The 24,959-nt window shown below is 50.0% G+C and overlaps 1 protein-coding gene across 21 annotated transcripts in view; it reads left to right on the forward strand.

Annotated features, from left to right (window-relative positions):
* Positions 1-24,959, forward strand: part of phldb2b (pleckstrin homology-like domain, family B, member 2b) — a 55,625-nt gene that overhangs the window by 8,871 nt on the left and 21,795 nt on the right. For 18 of the 21 annotated variants that reach the window (XM_088638755.1, XM_088638757.1, XM_088638758.1 and 15 more), the window contains 6 exons: positions 73-255; positions 9,313-9,432; positions 14,283-15,547; positions 19,686-20,021; positions 22,520-22,666; positions 23,848-23,985. In XM_088638755.1, the coding sequence (XP_088494881.1) occupies positions 73-255; positions 9,313-9,432; positions 14,283-15,547; positions 19,686-20,021; positions 22,520-22,666; positions 23,848-23,985 (2,189 nt within the window). Of the gene's footprint in view, positions 1-72; positions 256-3,240; positions 3,526-9,312; positions 9,433-12,412; positions 12,655-14,282; positions 15,548-19,685; positions 20,022-22,519; positions 22,667-23,847; positions 23,986-24,959 lie in introns of those variants that run through there. The other 3 variants (XM_088638759.1, XM_088638770.1, XM_088638773.1) reach the window with 3 other exon arrangements.

Consider the following 24,959-nt stretch of genomic DNA (forward strand, 5'->3'; position numbering starts at 1 on the left):
CCCTGTTGAGATCGACGGATCAAAGGGTTTTTTTTTGCGGGACGCGCAATGATGAAGACGTTATTGTTTCAGGGATCACCCGGATTGGCCGGGAGGATGCCTCCACACCTCAGGATATCACGATCGAGGGCCCGGGAATTGCTGCAGAGCACTGTCGCATTGAGAACAGGCAGGGGGTGATCATGCTGGACCCCTGTGGGAACCTCTGTGCCCTGGACGGTGTGCCAGTGACCAGGCCCACACAGCTGACCCAAGGTACAGCCAATCGCACGCCTGCTCTGTTGTACACGGGGATCTGATCCACGTCAGCCTTCAGGTTTGACACGCTGCAGGTCTGCAGTGTAAAATTGTAACAGTTAGCCAGAGGAGAAACGTGCATCTGTTTTTAAAGAGCTGTTTCAGCTTTATGTCTTCGAAACGAGGTGAGCACCCTGAAATATCCGGTGCCTGATTCTGGTTTCTGTTCTTCGTACGTCAGCTCTTATCCCCGTCTTGCAGCACGTTCGATCGTACACGCAGGGCTGGAAAGTTCACAGCCTGGACCTCAGGAAGTGTTTAGTCTGGGCGTTATTTGTGCACAGTAACTTCACTCCTGATAATTGCCTGGTTTGGAGGGAGAAGTGACCTTACTTTGCATAATTGCTTGGGTTGGAATGCGAACAATTTTCCCAGTAACTCAGGCCGTTCCCAGTGATTCACGGTTTCTAAATGAGTGGGAGAAGGCGGCGTTTATCTCGGCCTCCGCCGTGGCTGCCCTGATTATCAGTCCCCCAGGTAAATATTGAGGCCTTTGACAGCATCCTCATGAGCACACACTTGTTCTGTGTCTCAAAAACAACGCTCCCATAGAAACCTCCATCTGTCCTTTTTTGTTTAGATAAGTTGGCATCTTTTCAGACATTGCTGTTTGGCGCAGCATGGGGGCGTCACAGTATTCCTAATGAATGTTGTAATAGCAGCCTCTTACAACTCCCAGACTCGCCGAATGAATCCACCCAGCAGCCTCACGCTTGTGCTCAGCACTCTTGATACTCCACTGGCATTTCATCTGCAGACGATGACGTTTAGTTAAAGGGGGCTCAGTCCAGTGGGACAGATTTATCACAGGCCTAACAGAAGATGGCGCAGAACCAAAATCACGGCCCGCTTCCAGAGCGCAGAGAGCACGCTAATTAACATCCAGGCCGCGTATGCTGTGTGGAAATAAAACATGGAAACTGGTGCTGAAGATTGTCCTGTAAAATCAGGTTCCATTGCAGAATGCCGTTTTAACGTTGTTAGTAAATCAATAAAAAGTTCCCCCAGGCAGCAATCTGGAGTTAATCAGCAGAAGTTCGGGAAGTGGGTTTTCCCCTGTTGCAGTGGGTGAACTGATGGCTGGACTATGACTCGAGCTGTTTGACAGCCTGCTGGGTAATGGATTACATCAAGTGCTTGCGTGGGTGTAGAGTTCTGTCAGTACTCTGAGCTCTGTGTTGCAGAATCAGGGGCAACACTGGGGTTTGGACTATGGCTGTGTACTGCACTGTCGTCAATAGAACACATTGTTTCAAAGTGATTGCCATGTAGTTTTGATTATGTAATTGCCAGCAGCTGTATCACCCTGCACCTCACAACTGGCCGCCTACTGAAGCTCAGCAGGCATGAGAATGGGAGACCTCCTGGGAAAGCTTAGGCTGCTGCTGGAAGTGGTGTTAGTGGGACCAGTAGGAGGAGCTCACCCTGTGATGTAAGTGGGTCCTAATTCCCCAGTATAGTGGCAGGGGACACAATGCTGTAAAACAGGCGCCGTCCTTCGGATGAGGCGTAAAACTGAGGTCCTGACTCTCTGTGGTCAGTAAGAAAAAGTCCCAGGGCGTTTCTTATAAAGAGTAGGGGGGTTACCCCGGCTTCCTAGATCAACTATTCTCCCAGACCTTCACCAGTCATGGCCTCCTAGTAATCCCCATCCATGAACTGGCTTCATCACTTTGTTCTCCTCCCTAATGGGAGCTGGTGTGTGCTGAGCACTTTGACTGCTGTCACCACATCCAACATCATCCAGGTGGGGCTGCACACTGGTGCAGGTGGAGGGGATCCTATTACCTGTAAAGTGCTTTGAGTGGAGTGTCCAGAAAAGCGCAATACAAGTGTTAGGATTATTATTATTTTTATTATTATTATTATTATTATTATTATTATTATTATTATTATTATTATTATTTCTGTATAACAGCCCATGTAAGAGAGGCTTCTCAGACTGGTGGGGCTCAGGCTGAGCGGCTCATTTCACTGGTGGTGCAAGGACTGTTGTGGGAGCCAAATTCCCAGCATTGAAAAGCTAACAGGCTTGTTGACTGTCACACTGCCAGTCCACAACACAGACAAGAGGGAAAACACGATAAAATTTAACAAGAAATAGGCACTGGACTTTATGGGGTTTGTTTTTTTTCCTCTCCCGTTGCCAGTCCTTGGTGAAGCTGTTTGTGATTAAAACAGAGAGGCAGTGGTCACTGACCTCAAGACAACTTGTAGCGCCTCCTGGATTCTTGTCCAAACGTGCACAGTTTGGACCGCTTGGAAGACACTAACGGATATTCACAACAGTGCCGAAAACCATAAAACAGATCAGCACAACACATCTTTAATTCGGTTTTGAGAGGACGTCTGTAGAGACTTTCAGTTTCCTCTCAGTTCTGATTTGGGATCTCCGCAAAATATTTGGAGATGTCAGTAGAAAGTAAGAAACTTGAAATAGGGTTTTTTCCCCCTCGTCTCTCTCGGAGAGCGGTGCCACATGTATTTTCTGTTGAACATTAACTCCTCGTTAATGAATAAGGAAGCCCGTTTAATCGACAGCAACCGGTTCACTCGCTTACTGACAATTCTAGAAGAGTTGTAGGATACCTTTGGATTATTTTTCCCCCAGTTTTCTCTTATTGTTTAAAAACGAGTTAGAGAAATATTAATAAATGAAAACAATACAGGTATAATCAAACTAGAGGAAAAAATATTTCTAACAGCATATGAAATAAAATGCCCTTTATAATGCTGTTAATTCTACATATCAAACTTGTAAATAAGTAGCGCTTCGAACTGTATCTTTAAGAAATAAGAATAACGGGGGGAAATGAATTACTTTTCCCTGACTTTAAAAAGCGGTAAGAACGTACCAAGATAAAACGGGGGGAAGAAATATGGGCGTCTGCTTGGAAAAAAAACGTTTTTTTTTTGCCTCGGCGCATGTAAGCGGCTTTTGAACCTTCGTGGAGCCGAGACAGAGCGGTTGGCACTGCGGCTCATTGTGCGGAGCGCGGCGCTGGTCCGAGTTTCACCCCGAAGTTAAAAGGAGAACAGTCTCCCCCACCCCTCACGAGGAGTTAGGGCGCTCCCGGCGCAGAAGTGGTCTCGCTCCAAACTTGCGGACCCGCGGACCCGCTCGGAGGGGAGGCGGTGGGTCTCTTTGACGAGCAGCGAGCTCTTTGTCATGCAAATCCCCGGAGCGTGTTCCTCTGTCGGGCTTTCTGAATGGAACATAGTGAAAAGGTCAGTCCTCGGCGCTGGAAAACAATCGCGGGGCCAGTTCAGTAACTTCACGAGGTATCGATGACTCTTTGTAGCGACAGGGTGATGCTAGCTAGCCTCCTCACGGCTAAGGAAAAGGCCCGGGTAGCTCAGACTCCGTTATTATTTTATGGCTACCCCCCCCTGTGCGTTTTACTTTTTTAAAACTCGATAACTTTTTTAGACAGGCGTGAATAAAGGAAATCGGGGTGGGGTAGCAGCAGAACCATGCATAGAATTGTTTTCAAGTCTTGGGGTGGGAAGTTTTTAGGTAGAACTCCTAACAGCTTGAGTTGATTAAAAGTGATAACGTCCTTCCAATAAATGCATTGTGTGTTAGTTTTTGTTGTTTGTTGTTGTCGTCGTCCTGGGGGTCGGAAAGTGACGTGCGTGTCTGCGGGGGTCGTGTGGTGTGGCGAGAGGTTCGGACGGGACGGACCAGGTTGGTGTAAACAAAGCGAGAGGCAGGGAGGGAGACATCTCCCTGAGCCGAAGCGAGCTGCGCGCTGTCTTCACATGCTCGGTGTGTTGGTAGCGAAGTGTCGACCATCTCTTGAGTTCAAATCTAAATGCAGTGAATAATTGCGTAGGAAAGAAGGTGCACACGTTAAGGGGCTGAACATGCGCTAGGCATTTAATTCTTTGCGGTATGGAGTGTTTTTTCCCTGGATTTAGTTGCCTTGCCGAAGGGGGGGTTGACACTTTTGAGCTAACAGTGGATGGATTAATGTTTTATCAGTTAGCAGTAGCTCGGGGGGGGGGGGTCTTTCACCCTTAAGGTGATGTTGCGTCTTTGCCGATATGTTATGTTTGCGTGCCCCACACCTGAACTGTGACCACAGCGACTCGTTGACGGTCACGGGACTCGCCCACCTGGGAAGAGAGCTTAATCACGCTGCTTCAGAAGAAAAAAAAAAGAGGGAGGGTGAAAGCAAAGAAAACCCCAACAAAATGTCCAGGAATCCCCTCGCTTTGCGCTGTTGCCGCCCTTACAGGTTTCCCTTACGCGCCGTGGCGGCTGTCGAGGGCTGAGGCGTTTTGTTAACTCTGTACCTCGCGAAAACAAAGCAGCTCAGTCCCGGTGGACGGGAATAATGAACGAACGATCCAGGATGACGACAAGCCGTGTTTTCGCAGAAGAGGGTCAAGATCCATTCTTCCCTCGTCAGCCCTGGCGCTCAGTGGTGAACAGGGCGGCGGGTCTCGGCGACGTGTTTGTTCAGCCGCGCAGAAGGTACAGCATCCCTGCGCTCGGCTCTGTCTCGTCTGTAGAGAAAACCTGCCCCCCCCGGAATAGCACGTCTCCTCAAAAAGCACCCAGTCAGAGTGAAACAGGCTTACATATGGTCTCCTCTTTGAAGAAGAAGTAGTCTCGTTTTTCTTCTTCTTCTGTAGATCTGTTTTAGTTTAACGGTTCAGCCTCATGTGTAGTAGACTAAACACCTCCTTTTATTTGTAAAAAACCGAGACCGAGCCTTTGCAGAAAGGAATTTTAAACTGACCTCGCTCCTGTTGTGCACTGGAGAAGTACTCAGGTATTCCGATAGCTTTGCCATGGAGGCTATAAAGCCCGTAGGTGGAACATCTCATTTCACTTTGCTCATTTAGTTTTCTGGTGCTTGGGAGTGTCTTGAGCTCATTTTGGTGGAGGCTAGAAGGGTTTTTATTTTGCCGTCGGTATTTAAAAAATTAAATCAGATCTGCTGGTAGTTAAAATCCTTCTGCTGAATAAAACTGTTGAAAGATTTTGAATGCGGTGTGGCGTAGTGTCGTTTATGGGTTTTTGCGAGGGCTCACTGGGTGCAGTGTGTTGTTGCAGAAGTTTGCACAACCAGGCCGGGAAGTCAGACCGAGCAGTGAGTGTGTGTGTGTGTCTCTCGGTGGTGAATACCGTTTCTCTTCAAAGGAGGAAATTAGAAGTTGCTTAGTTTGGGATATTCCCGCCGCAAAAAACAAACATCATTCACCGGTCATTGCGGCGTGGGGCTGTTCGCTCTGCTTCCTGCCAGGGAGCGTGTTGTGTTCACAGAGAGGGTGTGCGTTTGGGAATCCGATACGGGAAACGGCAGATTAACACATCCAGGAGGGGCCTAGTCCAGTTCCTCTGGAATGTCGCTTCACAGGATGACCAGCAAGCCAGACGGCCCTTGTTGCTGAAATGCGGGACCGTTCTGGGAGCATCTGTGTGGCGCGCTGACCCCCGAGAGAGGGTGTTCCTAACCTCTCCTGGTTGACACCGGACTCACGGCTCCGAACCGCCGGGCATGACTGGCCCATATTCATCACTCCCTCCTCACCGGAGCTCTCCGTCCCTTCCTCCCTGGCACTGTCGGGCCATTAAAATGCGGGAACGTTCTTCATCGGATGAAGCGAGGATCGGGTGATCCCGACTGACTGTGCTGCTCCAGACGGGACGGGTGAATGAAGAGGAACTAGAGAGAGGCAAGGCAAGCTCCACACGGGAGCACCAGCCCAGAATCGTTCCCAGGACTCAAGAGCTATGAAGGAGCACAAAGGGTAGTCACCGCCCCAGGGTGCTCTCTCTGTCCCTCTGCTGAACAAATCACATAGTTGTAGCTCCAGTTTTGGGCAAGGTGCTGCAGCAGTCAGGGTTGTGCTGTAAGGAGAGGAATAAAAGTCCTATTTACATGGCAGTTTAATAGTTGACAGGCTGTGGGCTGCCACATATGGCCGTACAAGATGTCAGCTGTTTCGAGAACGGGTTCTCTGATTCTGTAGTATACTGTGTACAGCTTATACAATCCTAAATGGAGTCAGACTGCTGGGCAATGGGAGTCAGACGTCTACCCTTGTACAGAGTAAAAATAATACCCAGGAACAATGAGAAAGGGGGAAGGAACCTTAAAACGTTAAGAGGAATAATAAAAGTCATTATCTTTATTTACACTGTGTAGCCCTTCAGTATAGTTTTTTTTTCCAGTTGGGCCCCTAATGAAATCCATCCAGCAGTCAACAGAACAGACGTTACCCAGACGAGAATGAGCAGCTTTTTGTGTGTGTTACCTCATCCCGCGGAGCGTAATGTAGCACAGCCTCTACAATCGGAGGATGTTTGTTCAGCTTTGAGACCCAGATCCCTTTCTGGTAGCCCGAGTTGGAGTTCCCGGCGGCTTGGTCTTCCGTCTTCGTTTAGCCGAGCTCCAAAAGGACAGCCGTCAGGCGGCTGATCTTGCTCACTTCCATTGGGCACCGACTTCTGTTGGGAGTTTGCGTGATCTTCCCGTGTTTGCATGGGTTTGTGCTCCGTGCTCCCGTTTCTCTTCCACGGCACGGCGGCTGTGCTGGTTTGGTTGGCTGCTATTAAATGTCTGTGGAGGGCCCGTATCCTGTCCTGTATGCCTCGAGGCAGGCCCTGCACGCGGTGCTCCTGCCCTCTTCCGGATGATCGTCCTTCTGATAACGGATGAAGTCATGACCTCTGGAATAAAAAAGAAAAAAAAAACACTTCCAACGTCGGGAAAGGGAATCTGTTCTCCCGAGGAACTCCCTCACGCCTCTTCCTTGCCTCGCGGTGTAGCCGCTGGCCTGGCCTGTGCAGAGCTCCTCCGGCCAGCGCGCTGTGCCGACGCGCCTCGCGGGGCAGGCCGGGGAGACCCCGCGGTGATCCGGGGAGAGGTGTGGAAGCTGTCTGGGCCCGAGCGGGGCTGAGGCTGAGGGTGTTTCCTCCGGCGGGGAGAGGAGTGCGTGCTGCAGCAGGGGAAACGCTCCCACGCCTCCGTGGGGCTGCAGGATGAGATAAAGCAGCAGGCGAGGTGACCGACAACAATGGGCCGGCGTTGGGGGGGCGGGACGGGACGAAGAGGGGGGGGAATTCCAGCTCGAGTCAGTTCAGTTCCATTCAAGGGGCTTTAGAAGCTTGACCCGTGGGTACCATCGGTGTTGCCAAAGCAAATAAAAAGAAACAAAAAATAAAAGTAAAAAAAATCTACACATATCATAAAATATTGACATATACTGTAGGCAGATGGAGCATTATTGGGAGACAGACTCACTGCTCCTCAGGCTGGGACAGGAGATCACATACTGGGCTGCCAGTTCAACTGAGTTCCCTCCTCCCTCTCCCGGTAGGACTGGGACCCGTTGTGATTCTGGCAGGTGTGGGAACTCCGGGACTAGATTTCTGAGTTTAGGGAAGAATGTTTCTCTAATCCCAGAGTGTCTGTCGCAGTGCAGGGGGAAGTGCACCTCGGTCTCTGTTTCTCCCCGCTGGCAGTGGGAGCACAGCCTGTCCTCTCCCCCTCCTCTACTGCCGAGGATCCAGATTGACGCTGGAAGGCGAGCTCCCCAGGAGTCTATCTGACTTGCCGGTCTCCTCCTCCTGGAGTTTCCGCACCACAGGGAGGAGACTCGGAGCGGAAAGCGCTGGCCAGGAGGGTGTTTTTGTTGCATTCCTGCACCAGTGGGAGTGTTTATCCTGGTACTGTGTGAATGTCGCTTGCCACTGCTAGGAAACCTGCCCTCCTTTCAACAAAGGGTTAATGCACTACTCTGTGAAGGCAGGGGTTCCCTGACTCTATCTGCTTTCTCTAGGGACCTCCTATTGCAACTTTTATTTGAAGGATGCTCCCAGTATAAGAATTATGATTATAATGCCAAATTGGTCTTTGTTAAATAATGATTCCTTACACCTATATACAGTAGAGCTTTTCTGGAAACTCCACTCAAAGCGCTTTACAGGTAATGGGGATCCCCTTCACCTCCACCAGTGTGCACCCCCACCTGGACGATGCTCCAGTCCTCCCCCCACACACCAGCTCTCAGTGGGGAGGAGAACAGAGCGATGAAGCCAGTTCACAGATGGGGATTAGGAGGCCATGACTGGTAAAGGGCAGGGGGAATTATGGCCAGGGCACCAAGGATACTGCCCCTACTCGAGAAACACCCTGAGATTTTTAATGACAACGGAGAGTCTCTTTACGTTCACCTTTAGGCATTAGGACCCATGCAGACCGCAAGGTGAGTGCCCCCTACTGGCCCCACTAACACCCTTTACAGCAGCAGCCTTAGCTTTCCCAGGAGGTCTCCCATCCAGGGTCTGGCCAGGCTCACATCTGATGAGCTTCAGTGGGCCGCCAGATGCAGGGGGATATAGGTGCTGATAGCTATGACTGTTGTAAGCAGTCTCCAGTGCAAAGATGTTTATTGAATTCTCCTTAGGTGGTTAAGGCTCCCCAAACCCCGTAGGACACACGTTGAAATACAGCCACGTGACTGGAGTGTTCCATGAAACACTCTGGGAGTATAACCTTCATCTTGCAGCCACTGCTCCGTACAGCTTGTGAGATCTGGGATGCATCAGACAGGGAATCGCTGCGCTCCTCTGGAAAGGGGTCGACCTTCCTCTCCCAGCTGTATATTTTCACAGCTGCAACCATCCCCGGCCAACTGTACTGGGGCGCCAGCTCCAGGCAGACTCATAACCCAGCTCGAGCGTGCTTTGAAGGCAGATTTGTGTTTAATGCAGTTTTTTCCTGTGTTCTACTAGCAGAGTTTATATAGCTGCTACAGCAATTAACAGCTTTAACGATGTATTTGAAGACTTAAAATACACAGTATCCTGCAGCACTGTAGCACAAAGTCCATGATTGACTTTAAAGGGTAAGAGATATTGGTGATCAGAGGTGCATAGCAACGCTTTGTGTCCAATGTCGAGTTTTTGTGGTGTTGAAGCCTGTGTTTTGAAAGAATAAAGACCTCAACAGTTGTTGCACCGCAGGATCTAAGACGTGTGTTTCCATGGTCCTGCAGGATACACCCTCTGCCTGGGCAAATCCTACTTCTTCCGCTTCAACCACCCGGAGGAGGCCAGCCGAATGAAGAGCATGCTGCCCCAGAAGAGTCCCGCCTGCTCCCTTGCGTCGAGCCCAGGTGAGCAGGGCGATGCGCGGCGCTGGCGGCGAGAGGTCAGAGGGCGAGGGGCTGGCTGTTGACGAGCTTCAGGGGCCGCTAGCTGGGGGGGGGGGTGAGGCGGTCTGGTCTCCACTTGCATTGCAGGGCGGCCCCTTTAAAACCCAGGCAGGTGTGGGTTTCTTTCAGTCGCAGACAAGGTTTAAACCATCACATTTTGCAAACAAACCGTTTTGTTTTCGAAAACCCTGTTGCTTTGGAAGCCAGATTTACGGATTTTTTTTTTTCCTATCTGCCGGCTTAAATATTAAAAACCGTTCAGGTGGAATGTTTACATTGTACATAGACTGTGCTCTGGGAGATAACAGCTTGAATCACCCTGTTAGTGTTTGAAGAGATTTGGGTTTTATTCTGTGCGGGGGATCATTAATACTCCTCAGCCTGTGGTGGGAAGGAATGACGAGGGCTAAACAGAAGGTGGCTTTTAATGCAGCAGATCCGTCAGTGACCTCCCAGAAATCCAGCCTTCTGGAGCCCAGGAATGCGCTGTCTTGTAAACAAAAGCAGCCCTGTGTTTTGAACTTGCGGTGTTGAGGAAAAGACGCACAGGAACAGGCAATCCTGACGCTTTAACCTCGGTGCTGCTCCTTCAGCTCAAGTTCCTAAACCTTCTCCCAAGCTCCTTTGGAAACTTGCTACACCAGATTTCCACTTTACAAGCAGAGACGACGGGCTGCATCAATGCGCTGGGAGCCTTATGCTTCCCATTTATGGTTCGAAACTGCAGATTGTTCTGGGTGAATTTATAGCTGTGACTCTTGCCAGTTATTCCGTATGAAAGCTGTGCTGTAAAGTGTTCTTCACTTTGCTTTGCCTCTCGTGTGCCATAGAAGGCAGTTTCCTTAAGGGGAGGAATCGGGAAGCAGAAAGCGCAGACACTCTCTGGGCAGGAGAGTGAAGTAATTATTCGCCTATCAGTGAGTCACTGCCCACCCTTTCACAGTCGCACTGCAGTACAAAGCAAAAGGTATGAATGTTTTGTGGTTTCCTGCCTGTATAACAACAAACTGAAAGTGAATAAATAGCCATTTAAATACCCAGCGTTCACTCCACAACTGTGTTTTAATTCATTTAAAAATGTTTCACCGAACGCAAACATCTGTTTCTTCAAAGAAATAAGAAGGGTTACAAAAGAGAGGTTATTAGTAGCTAATTGATCCCAAGATCTCATCCAGATGTTTCCTGAGAAAGAAACCAGGGTGCTAACTTCAACAACATGGCAGGGTAGCTTGTTCCACACTCCCACAACCTATTGAGTTAAGAAGTGCTTCCTGTCCTGGGTTTGAAATTCTCTTCTGCACCGTTTCCACTTACGCCCTCCGGTTTGCGCTTCGCTCTTCGTTCGCGAGAATCTACTGTGTTGGCTTTGTCAGTGCCTTTGAGGATCTGTGTGTTTGTGAAAGTTGTGAAAGTGAGGTCTGGTTTGAGCGTGGGCTTGCTCAGTTCAGCTCAGTTCGCAGAGGGACGCTGGATCTCTCCCCAGCAGCACAGTGCTTCCTGCTGACTGGCAGAGCACGCAGCCTGCATTGGATATTAAATCACTGTATTGGAAACGCTTACACAAGAGAATGGAATGAGGAATCCAGGGATCATGTGATGCCTGAATCAGAAACCCAGCTCTGCCTTCTGTGAGGGGCCCTTGGATCCTAATCCGTGTGTCCAGACTGCAGTGTCTCAGAATGCAGGGATTCCAGAGGAACCGGGAAAACTGCAAAACCCATTTCCTTTTTTTTTTTCTGTGGACTGAAAAAGTCATGGAAAAGGGAAGGAGGGGGGGGGGGGGAACCTGAGCGCCCCGAACAAAACGGACTCGGAAAACGTCATCAAAATTCCAAGCAGGGCGCAGCCTGTAGGTGGCTAGGGTGCGTTAACACTGTCATTAAAAGAAGATGATGTTTATGTTCTGAGAAGAGGATAAAACAGACACGCGTTTCAAACTGCTGGTGCAGAGTAAAGAAAGTAGACCAGGGATGAGGAGGAGAGCGCTTATCGCAAGCGCTCTGGGTCAGGGCCAGTGCCGAAGGCTCCACAGGTCGATTTGTGTTCCACGTCTTTTGATGGACTGTTTAAACCCTTTTGATAAATAAATAAGTAAGATTATTCATTATAAAGAAAGTTAGATCTCACCCTTTGTGAGATAAAAAATGAGCACCATGTATTGCAGGTTTAGGGCTGCCTGTATCTGGGTTTCTTTGAACACATCGCTTATTAAATCCATTAAAACCAAGTGTTTTTAGAATAAGTCATCATCTGGTCAGGGAACGATAACCATTGCTGAGATGTGTGCATGTTATGTGGCTTTCATTGCATCAATACAGGAGCTTTTAAATACCTGTTAAATAATTCAACAAGAGAATACACATCTGACTACTGATAAGATTAGCTATCACAAAAAGGGAGTGAAATAAGGCTGTTTACAGCTGGATCTTTGCAGAGACTTGGGTAGGACCACAGAGTTTTTCAAGGATCTTTCCAGGTAGTTGTCGGAGCCACTCAGTGGAAAGTCACCAGTGCAGAAAACCTCTACAGGTCAGTGTATGTCTGTCCTCTGATGTTCTGAAGTTATTGCAGTGAAGTCCTCATTCACAGTTTACTCTACCTCCTCCTTCGTGAAGCCTGTGACCGCCTGAACTGTAACCTTGCTCCTAATCGGATTGTTGTGGGCCATCTATCTAGAAAACTACTGCATGTACTGTAACACAGTAGCTACAGGACTGTGGTTCTGTAGGCCTCCACACTGGATTTAAAGTCATTTAACTCCCGGAAGAGATCCGAAGACTTGTCCTGTAGGGCCTGCGACACTCGTTTGCAAAAACCGCAGACAGGGGGCACTGTAACACTTCATCTGGTGTCCTGCTTTTCCTGCAGCGCTTGTGAATTTCAGTGACCACTGAACGGAGGGGAGGGGATAATACACACAAATTAGAAGTTTTTAATCATTAGTCAGGCTTGCTGACTAAGGGGTGTCGTCACACACCACCTAATGCTGTCTGGAGAAGGTGCTCAGTTCTGACTCTGCAGGGTGAGTAATCAGACTGCCTGCTTGGGATAAGGTGTGGGACTCTCAGTCACTCTTCCTGCCTCACACCCAGGGCCTCTGTTTCTGATGGTGTAGCTGGGGCATTAATGCGATACTGTAAGGTCCACTGGGAGGAAGGATGGTGACCACTGTTGGCTCCGTAGGTAATTCTTCTCTCCTGTTTTTTATATACTGTATGTGTATTTTTTTTTCCAGTTTTTCAGACGCTCGTTTCCAGTTGTAAAAACGTTACGGCAGCACACGCCGCTGAAACTCTTGTTCCTAATCCTGAGAGCAGTTCTTCTTTGTCGTATTATACAGAGTGATTTAGAACACAGCATGGGAAATAATGGTTTTCTAAAGGAAAAAGCCAGGACTGTGGTACATTGTGTATTATGTGTAAAAGCTGGTGGTGCACCTTTCCAGGCTCTTGTGAGATGGGACGTCCCACAGGTTCTGAGGTGCTGGCGTAATTGTCCAAATAATGTGATTCATTGTTACTCTCCAACACATCGGAGGTGTCCTTTCAAGTGTCGTGGTTTCTACAGGTAATTTATCATCTCTGTGCTGCATGCAGATAAAAGCCCTGAAAATGTACAGAACAGACAACTTCATTAGATAAATTAAGGATTTGATTAAGTGAGAGCTTGTCTGGTGGAAGAGTCGGCAGGAGTGGATTCCCGAGATCTGGAATGTGGGAGCGCTCCTTTGATCCGTGTTTGTATTCCCAGAGGGATACTGGGCTGGAATAGAACTGCTAGTGAAGACGGTGTGTACTGCTTACTCTGACCAGGGCGCAGGGGGAAACTAACTGCCTGATAACAAACTCACTGAAGGCCGTGGTTATATAACAGATTGCTCCCTTTATATCAGAGGACCTGCAGGCTCTTGTGCTGATTCTACCGGTAAAGGCAAAGGTGTATTTACAACTCCTTTTTAAATCATATCTTTGCAGACAGCGATAGCAGGTTACAAATGATCTATTTATAAATTGAGCTGTGATCTTGAAATATTAAGACCTTGGTTTTGGATTCTAGGGAAGGAATTGATTTTGGGTTTCTTCCCTCAAAAATCTCCTAGATTTTAACAGCAGTGATGAAGGACTTTTTGTGTGGTTGGTTAAGCCAAATTGTGTTCTATTTTCAATTGCTGAACTGCGTGCATGAAAGCTGTGCCTGGGACGTTGTGAAATGTAGTTAATAAGTGAGGGATATGATTTTTGACTATTTAAATGCTGCCTTATACTTGAGAGGTATAATTTAGGGTAATGTTGACAGAGTGTTCATTCAGTCCCACCCTTTAACAAGTACCTGTTGTGGGTTAGTGCTCTGTCAGGGGGAGCTGTAGTGGAGAGGAAGGCGATCCAGGTGGTCTCTGTGGTCTAGCTGAGTGGTTGAGAGCCCAGTGTTGCAGGACGTGGAGCTCTTCCCACATGGAGTCTGGCCTTCTCCCACAGGGATCAGCAGGCGCTCGGCTGGGGGATGGCATCCAGCTGCTTTTGAAGTCTCCGGGCTTGTTTAGATGTGGGGGGGGGGGAAAGTGGAAAGGTTTATGAAAACATGGGATTCAGCGCTCTTTCATTCTTGACTCAGCTGTTCTTGACCGCCACGGGCACGTGTTGTTTTTAGGAAGGGTTTTCCGGTGTTGTGCCTGGCACTGCGCTGTAAACTGGTTCAAGATGCGGCTCTGTGCACAAGGGACACGAGTCTGGGGCTGCAGCAGATTGCTGCCAGGACAGGACACTGGTTCTGCTTAACAGTGCATGATTCGAAAATGTTTCTTTTTCTTCCAGATTACTTAAAATACGGGGGTGAGTACAGCCTTGGCCAGAGCAGCTCCAGTCTGAGAACTACAAGGTCAGGCCGGGCCGGGAGCGACCTGCAGGACATAGTGGACACTTTGCAGAGGAGGAGGCTGGCTGTGGACGCCATCTGCCGAACCAATGGGGACTACGCCCCCTCTTACTTCTCCTTGTCCCACTCTCCGCCCGTCAGCCCCAGCGCGCTGCCGCCCTCGGGCCCCCACTGCCTGGAGCAGGGCTGGACCGGGGCGCTGAGGCACTGCACCGCGGATCGCCCGCCGCTCTCCGCCAAACTGCCCGCGCACCTCTCCAGCGGCCCGCCCCCGTCGCCACGGCAGCGGGCCGCGCCCGGCCCGGACATGGCGGACGGGCACCCCCGAGAGCGCGACTGGTCCCTCGGCCCGGCCGAGCTGCTGCAGTACTCCCGGTCCAGCCCCCGGCACAAGTCCCAGGAGAGCGTGTTTTTCTCGGGGGCCGTGGACGGGCGCAGGGCACCCGGGGGGGGGTCCCTCCTCTCCATGTGGAACGGGAGCGGCGCCGGGGAGTCCCTGCCCCCCGCGGGCAGCGGCGGCCCGGCCAGCATGCCGTCCAGCCCTCGCCTGGCCCGCAGGCTGAACCTGCAGGACAGCCCGGCGCTGCCCGGGAGGCCGGGGCGGGCCGGGGACGTGGGCCCGGACTCGGGCCCCAGGCAGAGGAAGTACTCGGGGGGCTCCCTGAGCAGCATGGGGGCTTACAGCCGCTCGCTGCCCCGGCTCTACAAGTCCACGGACAGCCAGGTGGCCCCTCTCACCCTGCCCCCTCGGCGCTCGCTGGACAGCCACAGCCGGGCCCCTGCCCCCGAGTCCTCCCCCAACGGCGCCGCGGAAGGGGAGGTCTTCTCCGTCTCCATGTCGTCCAAGCCATGTCGTCCAGGCCTGGGCTCCCCGGAGAGGGGCGCAGACGTCTCCGCGGCCTCCAGCGTCCCCACCAGCCCCCGGGTGGCCAAGAAGATGAGCCTCACCTCCTCGGGCTCCTCCTCCTCCTCCGACGTCGACCGGAACGGCTCCCTGGGCTGCTGGGCGGAGCTGGGGGAGCGGAAGCTGTCCTCCGGCAGGGGCGGCGCGCGGGGCCCGCGGGGGGGGGGCCCCGAGGCTCAGCCGCCGCCCTTCCGGGAGCGCAAGAGCAGCATCAGCTCGCTGAGCGGCAAGGAGGAGCTCCGGGACTACCACCAGCGGCAGAGGGACGAGCGGCTTCGGGAGCAGGAGGTGGAGAGGCTGGTAAGCTCTACGTAAGCTGGTAAGCTCTGATATGGCCAGCAGCCATATCACCCTGCAACTCACCACTGGCAGCCCACTGAAGCTCAGCACTGTGAGCCTGGTCAGCACCTGGATGGGAGACCTCCTGGGGAAAACTAAGGTTGCTGCTGGAAGAGGTGTTAGAGGGGCCAGCAGGGGGCGCTCACCCTGCGGTCCATGTGGGTCCTAATGCCCCAGTGTAGTGATGGGGACACTATACTGTAAAACAGGCGCCGTCCTTCAGATGAGACGTTAAACCGAGGTCCTGAATCCCAGGGCGTTTCTCGAAAAGAGTAGGGGTGTAACCCCGGCGTCCTGGCCAAATTTCCCATTGGCCCTTACCAAATCATGGCCTCCTAATAATCCCCATCTATGAATTGGCTACATTACTCTGCTCTCCTCCCCACTGATAGCTGATGTGTGGGGAGCGTTCTGGCTCACTATGGCTGCCGTCCCATCATCCAGGTGGGGCTGCACATTGGTGGTGGTGGAGGGGGGTCCCCATTACCTGTAAAGTGCTTTGAGTGGAGTGTCCAGAAAAAGCGCTATATAAGTGTAAGCAATTATTATTATTATTATTATTATTATTATTACGTGTGTGGCTCTGGGAAAAGACCGGTTGCGCTCGCAGTGGCGTCGCCGTCTCTTGTTTTAAGCGTTGAGATTTATTAGGCGTTTTTAAGGATTTTTTGGGACCAGCACTCAGACCCCCACGGGCTCTTGTTCTAAAAATAGGGCTATGAAGTACTCAGCGTCGGATTCTCTGCTCAGTAATCAGCCTGACAAAATATTCTGTTGAATTCTCGGCACAGCGCAATGCAATGGATTAATGGCCGAGCAGCAGCTTTGCTCTCTGCTGCCTGGGCTCAGTTTTCAGCCTGTCAGTCTGCCAGGTGGGAATCCTAGCCAGCCCTCTCGGGGGTGTGAGAGCCCTGATATAAAATCAGTATGGAGGCTCGTCATTCCCATGTCCTGCAGCTTACCCACAAGCTGAGCTACCGAGAGCTCCAGAGGTCCAGAGGCAACATTCAGGATTTCGGAGTATACAGCTGTTTCTGTAGTTATTCTCCTCCACCTGGCACGTCGTCGCTCTGCGGTCTGAATGTCTCAGCAGATGGACGTTGACTGAAGATCTTTTCCTCTCTTATCCCTGATCCCTGGTAAAGCTCATTCTTCTCTCCAGATCCAGAATCCACAAAGGGAGCATTCTGTGATTTGGGCGTTCAATGGGAAATCACAATTTCCGGGAAAAAAAGGAAAACGAACGCTGCATCGATGATGCAGTCAGTCACGTGCAAAGCAATAGTTTTGCTCTTGCCTCTGCAGTTGAGGTACAAGGGGGAAGGTGATTATTCAGAAGATATTGGGGGAATAACCAGATAGTAAGACAAGAAGGACACTCTCTGGGTGCAGTGGTTAAACGTGGAAGAGGAGATTTAAAGCCATCACCTTGTATGTTATTTGTTGGAAACACATGATAGCCCTACCCCCCCCCCCCAACCCCCCCCAATCTGAACATTAGCCAGGAATCTGCTTCGGCACATCCCGCAGGAGTTATTCAGCTCCGCTAGGACAGTGGAGTGTGGAGTAGAAAGCGGAAGGATTAAATCACTGCGCTCCTATATTTGTATTTCCTATCTGCCGAGATGCCGAATGTGTTTTCGATAATATTGAGTTTCCGGCGGCCAGTTGCTCACAGATGTAATCCGGCGTGTCACTGCCCGATCGCTAACGCACCACGCTAGCCGGCCGGCATGTGCTTTTGTCCTGGAGGCGTCAGTCCGAGGTAGAAAGGGGTGTCGTTGGCTGGAGGGTTTCTTTTTTTCGAAGATATATCTATATATTTTTGGCCTTATCGCCCGTGATTTTTTTGAAGCCGCCCCTCGCCGAAAACCCTGGGTGACACGGGCGAGACCGACCCCTACCTGCTCATCCGCATAGTGATTAACGCGCGAGGCGAGGTCGTGGCCATGCGGTTCCTGCCGCTGAGCCCCGGGTCCGAGGGCAGGGTAAGTACGGCGGCGGGCGTGACGCTCGGCTCAGGTCGGTCGGTGCCCGCGCAGCGCCAGGTGCCCGGGGGCGCAGGTGCCAGGTGTGCAGGGGTGCAGGTGGCGGGCCGCACGGGAGGACCAGGCTCTGGAAGTTCTCGTTTTGTCCTCGTTAGGCTCGGGCTTTGTCCTTTGTGCTGGTCCGAAGCGGGTGCCTCATTAAGCAAGCAGCCCATCTGTAAACAACATGAGAGCCTTCAAAGGACTGGCGTGATTTACTGGCATGTATTTTTAGGCTTTTAATGGGTGTTTTTCTGCTCTGCTGAAATGTGGTGCGAATTATTCACACACGTCTTTGTCAGGAGCTGTTGACCTGACACCCTTAGAACCCTGGAAGTGTGGAGAAATGGTGGAAAACATAAAGCAGGAGGACCTTTCAAACCCCCAGAAGACTTTGGGTTTTGGTCTCTGCTTCCTGATAATCCCCTGTACGGTCCTTACACTCAGCTGGAAGAGATGTAAGAAGGGGTTAATGTTTTTGTTTCTGAAGTGGATAACATTGTTACAGAGGAAGAAAAACTGCAGGCATTCCAGTAGCTCTTTGGGATTTTCAAAATTGTTTTTAAAACAAATATGAGATTTAACCTTAGAAGTGTTACATTTTGAATTTTGTGATCTGTTGCAGCTGTGGTGCATCCAAGAATCTTACTAATACTTATTTTGGAAGGGTAGTATACTTTATATAGGACATTTCGAAAATGTTAAGATGTTGAAATGTTGAACTTAATCTTTTGTTATTCAGAGTTCAATTTAGTTCTGTTTAGTTCTGTTTTTGATGGATTTATTTTTTCCCATACACCTTTGAATAACTAATTTACTCGTTCACAGTGCTGTCAGGCCATTTAGTAAACTGGTGTAGTTTAGCTTGCACAGCTATTTGGGACACTCCCAAGAGCTGCACAGCTCTCCATAGCTTTCTGACTTGGGCTCTCCATATTTATACTGCATACTTATACTTATACTGCAGGTTTAAAAAAAGTGACCAAAAATTCTTAGAATGTCGTGCCAGTGTCTAAGTGGATTTTCTCCTTGGACAGCGAAATGCTGGGGTGACGAGTCCTAGCCCTTGAAAAATCCTCACACCCTTCAGTGCCTCCAGCCAGCTCCGTCCTGTTGAATAGGAACAAGTGTGGCACCAAAGCATCATGGGGAAATTCCCACAGTGCCATATGGCATGGCAGGATGGATGACCATGAGGAAACTGCCAGTCTTGGGCTTGGGTGGAAGCGGATATGGATACAGGGGTGCTTTCTATCGTGCCTGGCCTTTCATCGTGTTAAAACCCTCAGGTCACTCGTATTGGTGTTTCCCTTTGGAGGAGATAAAGGCAGTCAGCATCGTGGAACACTGCTTTTCTCCTTGCCAGCTCTTATTTTCAGGTGCTACAGTGAGGCTAGTTTCTATGCTGTTCTACGGCTGTTTTTTCCTTGACATGTTCTGCTCTGCTGTCATTGTTGTAGTTGTGCATTGTACCTCCCGTGTGCTGTTCAGGTGCTTCACTCAGCCCTCGGTTATTTCATATTGCTGTTTTTTTCTGGATGACCTCTTTAAGTGTTAAAGGACACCATGTCACATGTGTAAGAGGGCACTCTGAGATCACTGGCGAGCTGCCTAGCGCGATGATAACATAACATCACTTTATTAGCCCTATACAATTTCTTGCATTAGGAATTCATCTTTTTGCATACCCCAGCTCCCTGACACAGACAGGGAGAGAAGCTGGGGGTCAGAGCGCAGGGTCAGCCATTGTACAGCGCCCCTGGAGCAGCTGGGGTTAAGGGCCTTGCTCAGGGGCCCAATGGAGTAGGATTCTTCTGCTGGCTGTGGGATTTGAACTGGCAACCTTCCAGCCACAGGCGCAGATCCTCAGCCACAGTGCCACCACTCCGCCCTAGTGTAATGATGAGTATAATCATTTATAAAAACAATGACAGGGTTAGTGCTGGACGCGTTGCAGATGATGCACTACAGGGATGTAGAATGTGGGCTCTGCATGGAAGAACATGGCTCTGACAGACCGTGCTGGTGCCCCAGATAGCTCCTGTCCTCAGGTGTGATTGTGCCTTTCGCAGGAGCGACAGCGCCTGGAGACGATCCTCAGCCTGTGCTCCGAGCTGAGCCGAGCCGACCGGGAGCCCGCGGGCACCGCCGTGGCCGACCTGCAGAAGATCAGCAGGGAGCTGGAGAAGCTGCAGTTGTCCGATGAGGAATCCCTCTTCTCCGACGGCCCCCTGGCTCAGGGGAACAGCAGCCCAGCCAAGCCCAGGGACTTCTCCCGATCCCTGGGCCCACAGTACAGCGGCAGCGTGGACCATCAGCTCCAGCCCTCCAGACTGCAGGAGACGCGGGCCCCCTGTGGGTCTCTGAGGAGCTCAGGATCATCTCCGCATCTCCTCAGGACCAACAAGGTAGGTTTACCTCACCGCTGCTGGTGAACAGCAACCCACACTGCTCCCATTACAGAGCAACGTTGTCCTTTCCAGGTTTGGTAGTTCAGGTGGGCAGCTGCGTCAGCATGCGTAGGCTGCAAAGGAACAAGTAATAGGTTTATTCCCTGCTGGAAAAAAAAGAAGAAAGAAAACACAACGTTTCGGCCGTGGAGCCTTCTTCAGGTGTGAGAGAGACAAGGCAGTAGGCAAAGGTAAAGTAGTGGGAGAACAAAGGCTGGGAGAGAGGAGGAGCGAGAGGTGGGAGCAGGGGACAGAAAGAGAGGCCAATCAAGAGGTGTGAAGACACACACCTTCAGGTATGAAGTCTCTCTTACACCTGAAGAAGGCTCCACGGCCGAAACGTTGTGTTTTCGTCCTTCTTTTTTTCAGCAGGGAATAAACCTATTACTTGTTCCTTTCCAGGTTTAGGCGCAGATCGTATTGCTGATGCTGAAAAGTGCAAATGACAAATGCAAATGATTTTAATGAGGTAGCAAGCTTGAAATGTATGAGGCACAGCAAGGTGCTGTGTAACAGTCTGTGGCTCCTCTCACTTGAACTGCACTGAGCTGCATTGAACTGCTCCTCTGTTGCTGGTGCTGGCACGCGTGAGCTCGCGCCGATATCTTTCCATCTTCGTTTGATTGGTGTCAGCCCGTCGCCAAACAAACAAGCAAGCACAGTCGTGTCGGAGAGCAGCCTGGCGAAGAGAGTCTGATCTGAGCTGGCAGGTTTCTGCATATTCCATATCCAGTGCCGACCAAAATGTGAAATTTCTGTTTAAGGAACTTCCTTGCAGAGGTTAGGAAGGGGATTTTTTTAATAGCTGTGACATTGCGAAACACATTCCACCTGGAAAAAAAAATAGATCTTTACTGCAGAAGTGAATTAGTTTCAATATACCGTAATACGCTTGAACTTTCCATTGAACTATCAGATCTTATCAGGTGTCGCACATAGTCCTGTGTTAATTCATTTGATCCTTCTGCCTGGCTTGCAAAATATACAGTATCTGAGTCAAAATGTACTCTAAATATACTAGAAAGCAAATAATGTTGTAGTAGAAAGACTTTGATAGGCAAGATACTGTTTTTAATTAACAATGATCTAGCCATCTATCTTTTAATTGTAGTTTGCTACTTTTTTTCTTTTTTACTTTTCAAAGATTCATAAAATTGTCTTTGACTATCCAGCGAGCTATCGACATTAAATCAGTTGGAACGCTGCCTTGTCCAGCTTGTCCCTCTACTGGAGTCTCTGTAGGCAGCGAGACGTTCTCTGAAGGGAGCCGGGCAGTCGCCCTGTGAAACTGAGCTGGTGGGGAAGGTATTTTAACAGTGCAGTTGGAAAGGAATAACTCCGACTTGGCCGTGTCTTTTCCCCACTCCCTGTCAGCACAGTGCTCTATTCCACTGTTCCCTCAGACCGAGTGCAGTTCGTGAACGCTGTGTCCTCCCCTAGAGAAGCCTGTTGCGTGCTGTTAAATTGGGTTTATTGAAATGAGCATTGCATTCTCCAGAGTGTGTGTGACATTCATCTTGCTTGACTTGTTTTCCTGTGTGCGCATAACGCTGTGAGCTATTGCTTTAAAAAGGTCCAGAGCTCTTTTCATGGCCCATAAAACGGTGCCAGTGAAAAATGATTGTGTAGAAAGTTTAATTTAAAGGAGACTTTTCTTTTAAGCTCAATGTGTGTAAACCGATAGGTGGTGAAATAGTCCGAGGCACCGCAGGGTGGCTGGGAGGGATCGCTTTATTATTCGTGCCCTGAACTTTAATGAATGAAACCTGATGAGGTAGGTGTAAATACGCCTGTAAATCTGGCCATATTGGCTGAGTGAAACTCAATATAGTGCTGAACTTGTGCTCCCTGCTGAGTTTAACATGAATTGTGCAGTGGGGGAACTGAAGCTAGGCATATAATGTAAGCGTTGGTTATTTGAATGATCCAATGCGACTTTTTACATAAAATGTATATACTTTTATCATGCTGCATTTATTATTGAAAGCTTTGTTTGAAAGTGGTTTTCTTCTACAGAACATCTGCCTGACCTTGCAAACTGAACATTTCCATTACTTTCTAGATTGCCCTCTGTTTTCCTATTCCTGTTTATTTGCCTGATGCTTTGATCCAACAATTCGGGAGTAGCACTTTGCTCACGGACACACCAGCGGCGGCTCCCGTGGGATTTGAACTTGCAGCCTTCCAGTCAGGAGTCCAGAACCCTGACCACTGCTCCATGCTGCTGCCACTGCATCCCAGTACCCCCTCGATCATTCTTGTGAGCCTGTTTTGGGGTTCATGAGCTGTACGTCAGGTTGACAATGGGGTTGTGAACGGTGCAAATTCTGGAATAGCTATTGCATCAAACATTGTTAATTGTGGTGTGTTCCACCCTCCCTCCTGGAGAACTTGAGGTTAGACTCCACGTCCTGCTCTGCTTGCAGCTGGCTCCTGATCTTCTGTCTTGTCATTAGCAGACCTCAGAGCCACCGGAGAATGAGAACCGGAATCAGGAAGTGACCCGCATCGAGGAGGAGAGGATACAGGTACTAAACAACCTGGAGGAGCTTGAGCAGAAGATCAAAGACCTGGACAACCAAATGGAGGAGTCAATGAGGGAGGTACGGTCTGTCTACACAGGGTTATTTCTACAGTCGTTCAGGGAGGGTAGAGTCCGTCTACACAAGGTTATTACTGTAGTCAGTCAGGGAGGGTACGATCTGTCTACACAAGGTCATTACCTCAGTCAGTCAACTCTTTAATACAGAGGCCGTTACTCTGTATCGCACGTCGGACAGCTGGAGCTATTTCCTTTTGATGATGAATGCGAGTGATGAATCCGGGCCACCCAGCTGTGTGAGTGTGTGCAGTGCAACTGTCCTGGATTGTGTTGGCAGGCATTGCATCTCCAGGTCCCGGCAGGCGTGCTTTCTCCATTAGCGTCCGTGGGCCTGGCTGATTCAAGGAGCGGGATGATGAAGTGTGAGCGGAGGTGCAGATACCGTTTTTATACTCGTCCTCCTGGGCCACCGTAGGGTGTTACTGAACATGATAAACCAGTTGAGCACACACATGGAGATGAGATTTGTCCGTACAGAAGAAGACTACTGGGACACAGAAAGGAAGGAGTAGGAGTTTCTTGTGACTGTTAAGGGCTTCTAGCAGACCAAGTCATAGGACAGCCTCATTTTCTGTCAGCTCTCGGTACCTGTGCTGCTTTGTGTCCTGAATAAAATACTGGGGAGAACTTTATGCAATGTGCATAAACCTTTTATAAAGAAACAGTCCGTAGGAGTCTTGTCTTTTCATTTTCTGCAGTTATTTTGGAGACCTAACGGAGCAAAGCCTTGTTTTTGTTCTGTAGGTATAAAGGTGCTCAGGTGTTTCTGCAGTATCGTTGACATTCAACATGGGTCCCTTTTACAAGTTTCTGTTGGTAACAAAAATATAGGAACAGTGTGGAGGATGTACCTTTTCTTTGATCCATTTGAATAATAAACTTCCAGTTCTCAAAATTACTGGAACAAAAAAGCCGTGTTTATTAGGGGGAAATGTAATTGCATACTCATACTCCTTGACTACCACCGGAGCAGTGAGATTTGTGACCGGGGCGTCAGTTTGTGCTCGAGCGTGCTGCACACCAGCAGCTCCCAGAATGGTGTTTGGCTGCCCAAACCAAGCTGGAGGCGGGGAGGCCTGCCTGCGAGGTTCAGGACGAGGTGAGGGGAGGGCTGATTCCTCCCATGTCTCCCAGCCCTGCCGTGTTGTCAGCCTCACGCCTGCGATGCCCCCTCTCCTGCAGATGGACATGGAGAAAGCCCTGCTGGAGGGCGAGCAGGAGTCCGAGTCGGCCCAGCTGCAGCACGACAAGGAGGTGCTGGACCAGCTGAACGCCAGGATCGCCGACATCGAGAAGAGCAGCGTCTCGGAGAAGCTGAAGGTAACGGGCTCAGGAGTGGCAGGGGGGAGGAGGAGCAGGCTGGCATGTCAATACTCGTTCAGGGGTTTTAAAGATTTTTGATTCTGCCCCTCTGTTGTTTAGACAACAGACCTCTGAGCTGTCTTCTCCTTGAAATGCATGTGGAGATTTTGTACTGCTGAGCTCTTCTTGGTGCAAGAGCTGACAATTCTCCAGCTTGCAGTGTCCGAAACACCTCAGTGGTGTGGGATCTCACAGGGTGGGTCTTGCATAGCTCTGGTCGTGCAGCACTGATCCAGCTTATGCTGAAGCCTAGGGAAAGAACTAGTACTTTGAACTGAGTTGCTCAGTAGCGTTTGACAGATAGAAAGAAAAGCAGGATCATGAAGAAGCCCACTGTACCCCTGCTTTACAGCAATAGAGTGCCTAATATGTCTTGCTAGACAACCTCAAGCACGGAAAGAACCCTTAGAGGTGTTTTAATGTTCAGGAGAATGCCAGACATCTATTTCCAGGGTCCTCGGTAGTAAATATAAGTAACAAGTAACAAGCTGGGGCTGAAATGGCACCTGTGTGCAGGGCAGTTTCCGGAGTCTCTTGTTAACGCGGGCAGCTGTCCGAAACCCGAGCCGCGGTGCCCATGCCGCTGTCCCTCGCACTGAGCTGTGAGCACACTCACAGCTGCCCGAGACCAGGGGGCTCCTGCTGAAGAGTCTGAAGGATAGCTCTGGGCCTTGTCCGCTGAGCCTGCGTTTGATAAAAAACAGGGAAACAAAACAACCTCCGATGTTACATAAATGTATTGAATGACTTGCAAAGGGACCTCTGATTTATGCAATACCTGGTGGCCTTTTTGTGTTAAGAAGAAAAATGTGAATTTAACGTGGCGATTGATGTTTGAATGTCATGTTCCGTTTCCTGCAGAAGGGCCTGGTATTTACTTTAGAGAAGCAGTTTCTGCAGAGGAATAGAGCAGGAGGCCTCTTAGGTTTGAA

This window comes from Lepisosteus platostomus, chromosome 7, assembly GCF_059453375.1.
Source record: "Lepisosteus platostomus isolate fLepPlt1 chromosome 7, fLepPlt1.hap1, whole genome shotgun sequence".
Taxonomy (NCBI): domain Eukaryota; kingdom Metazoa; phylum Chordata; class Actinopteri; order Semionotiformes; family Lepisosteidae; genus Lepisosteus; species Lepisosteus platostomus.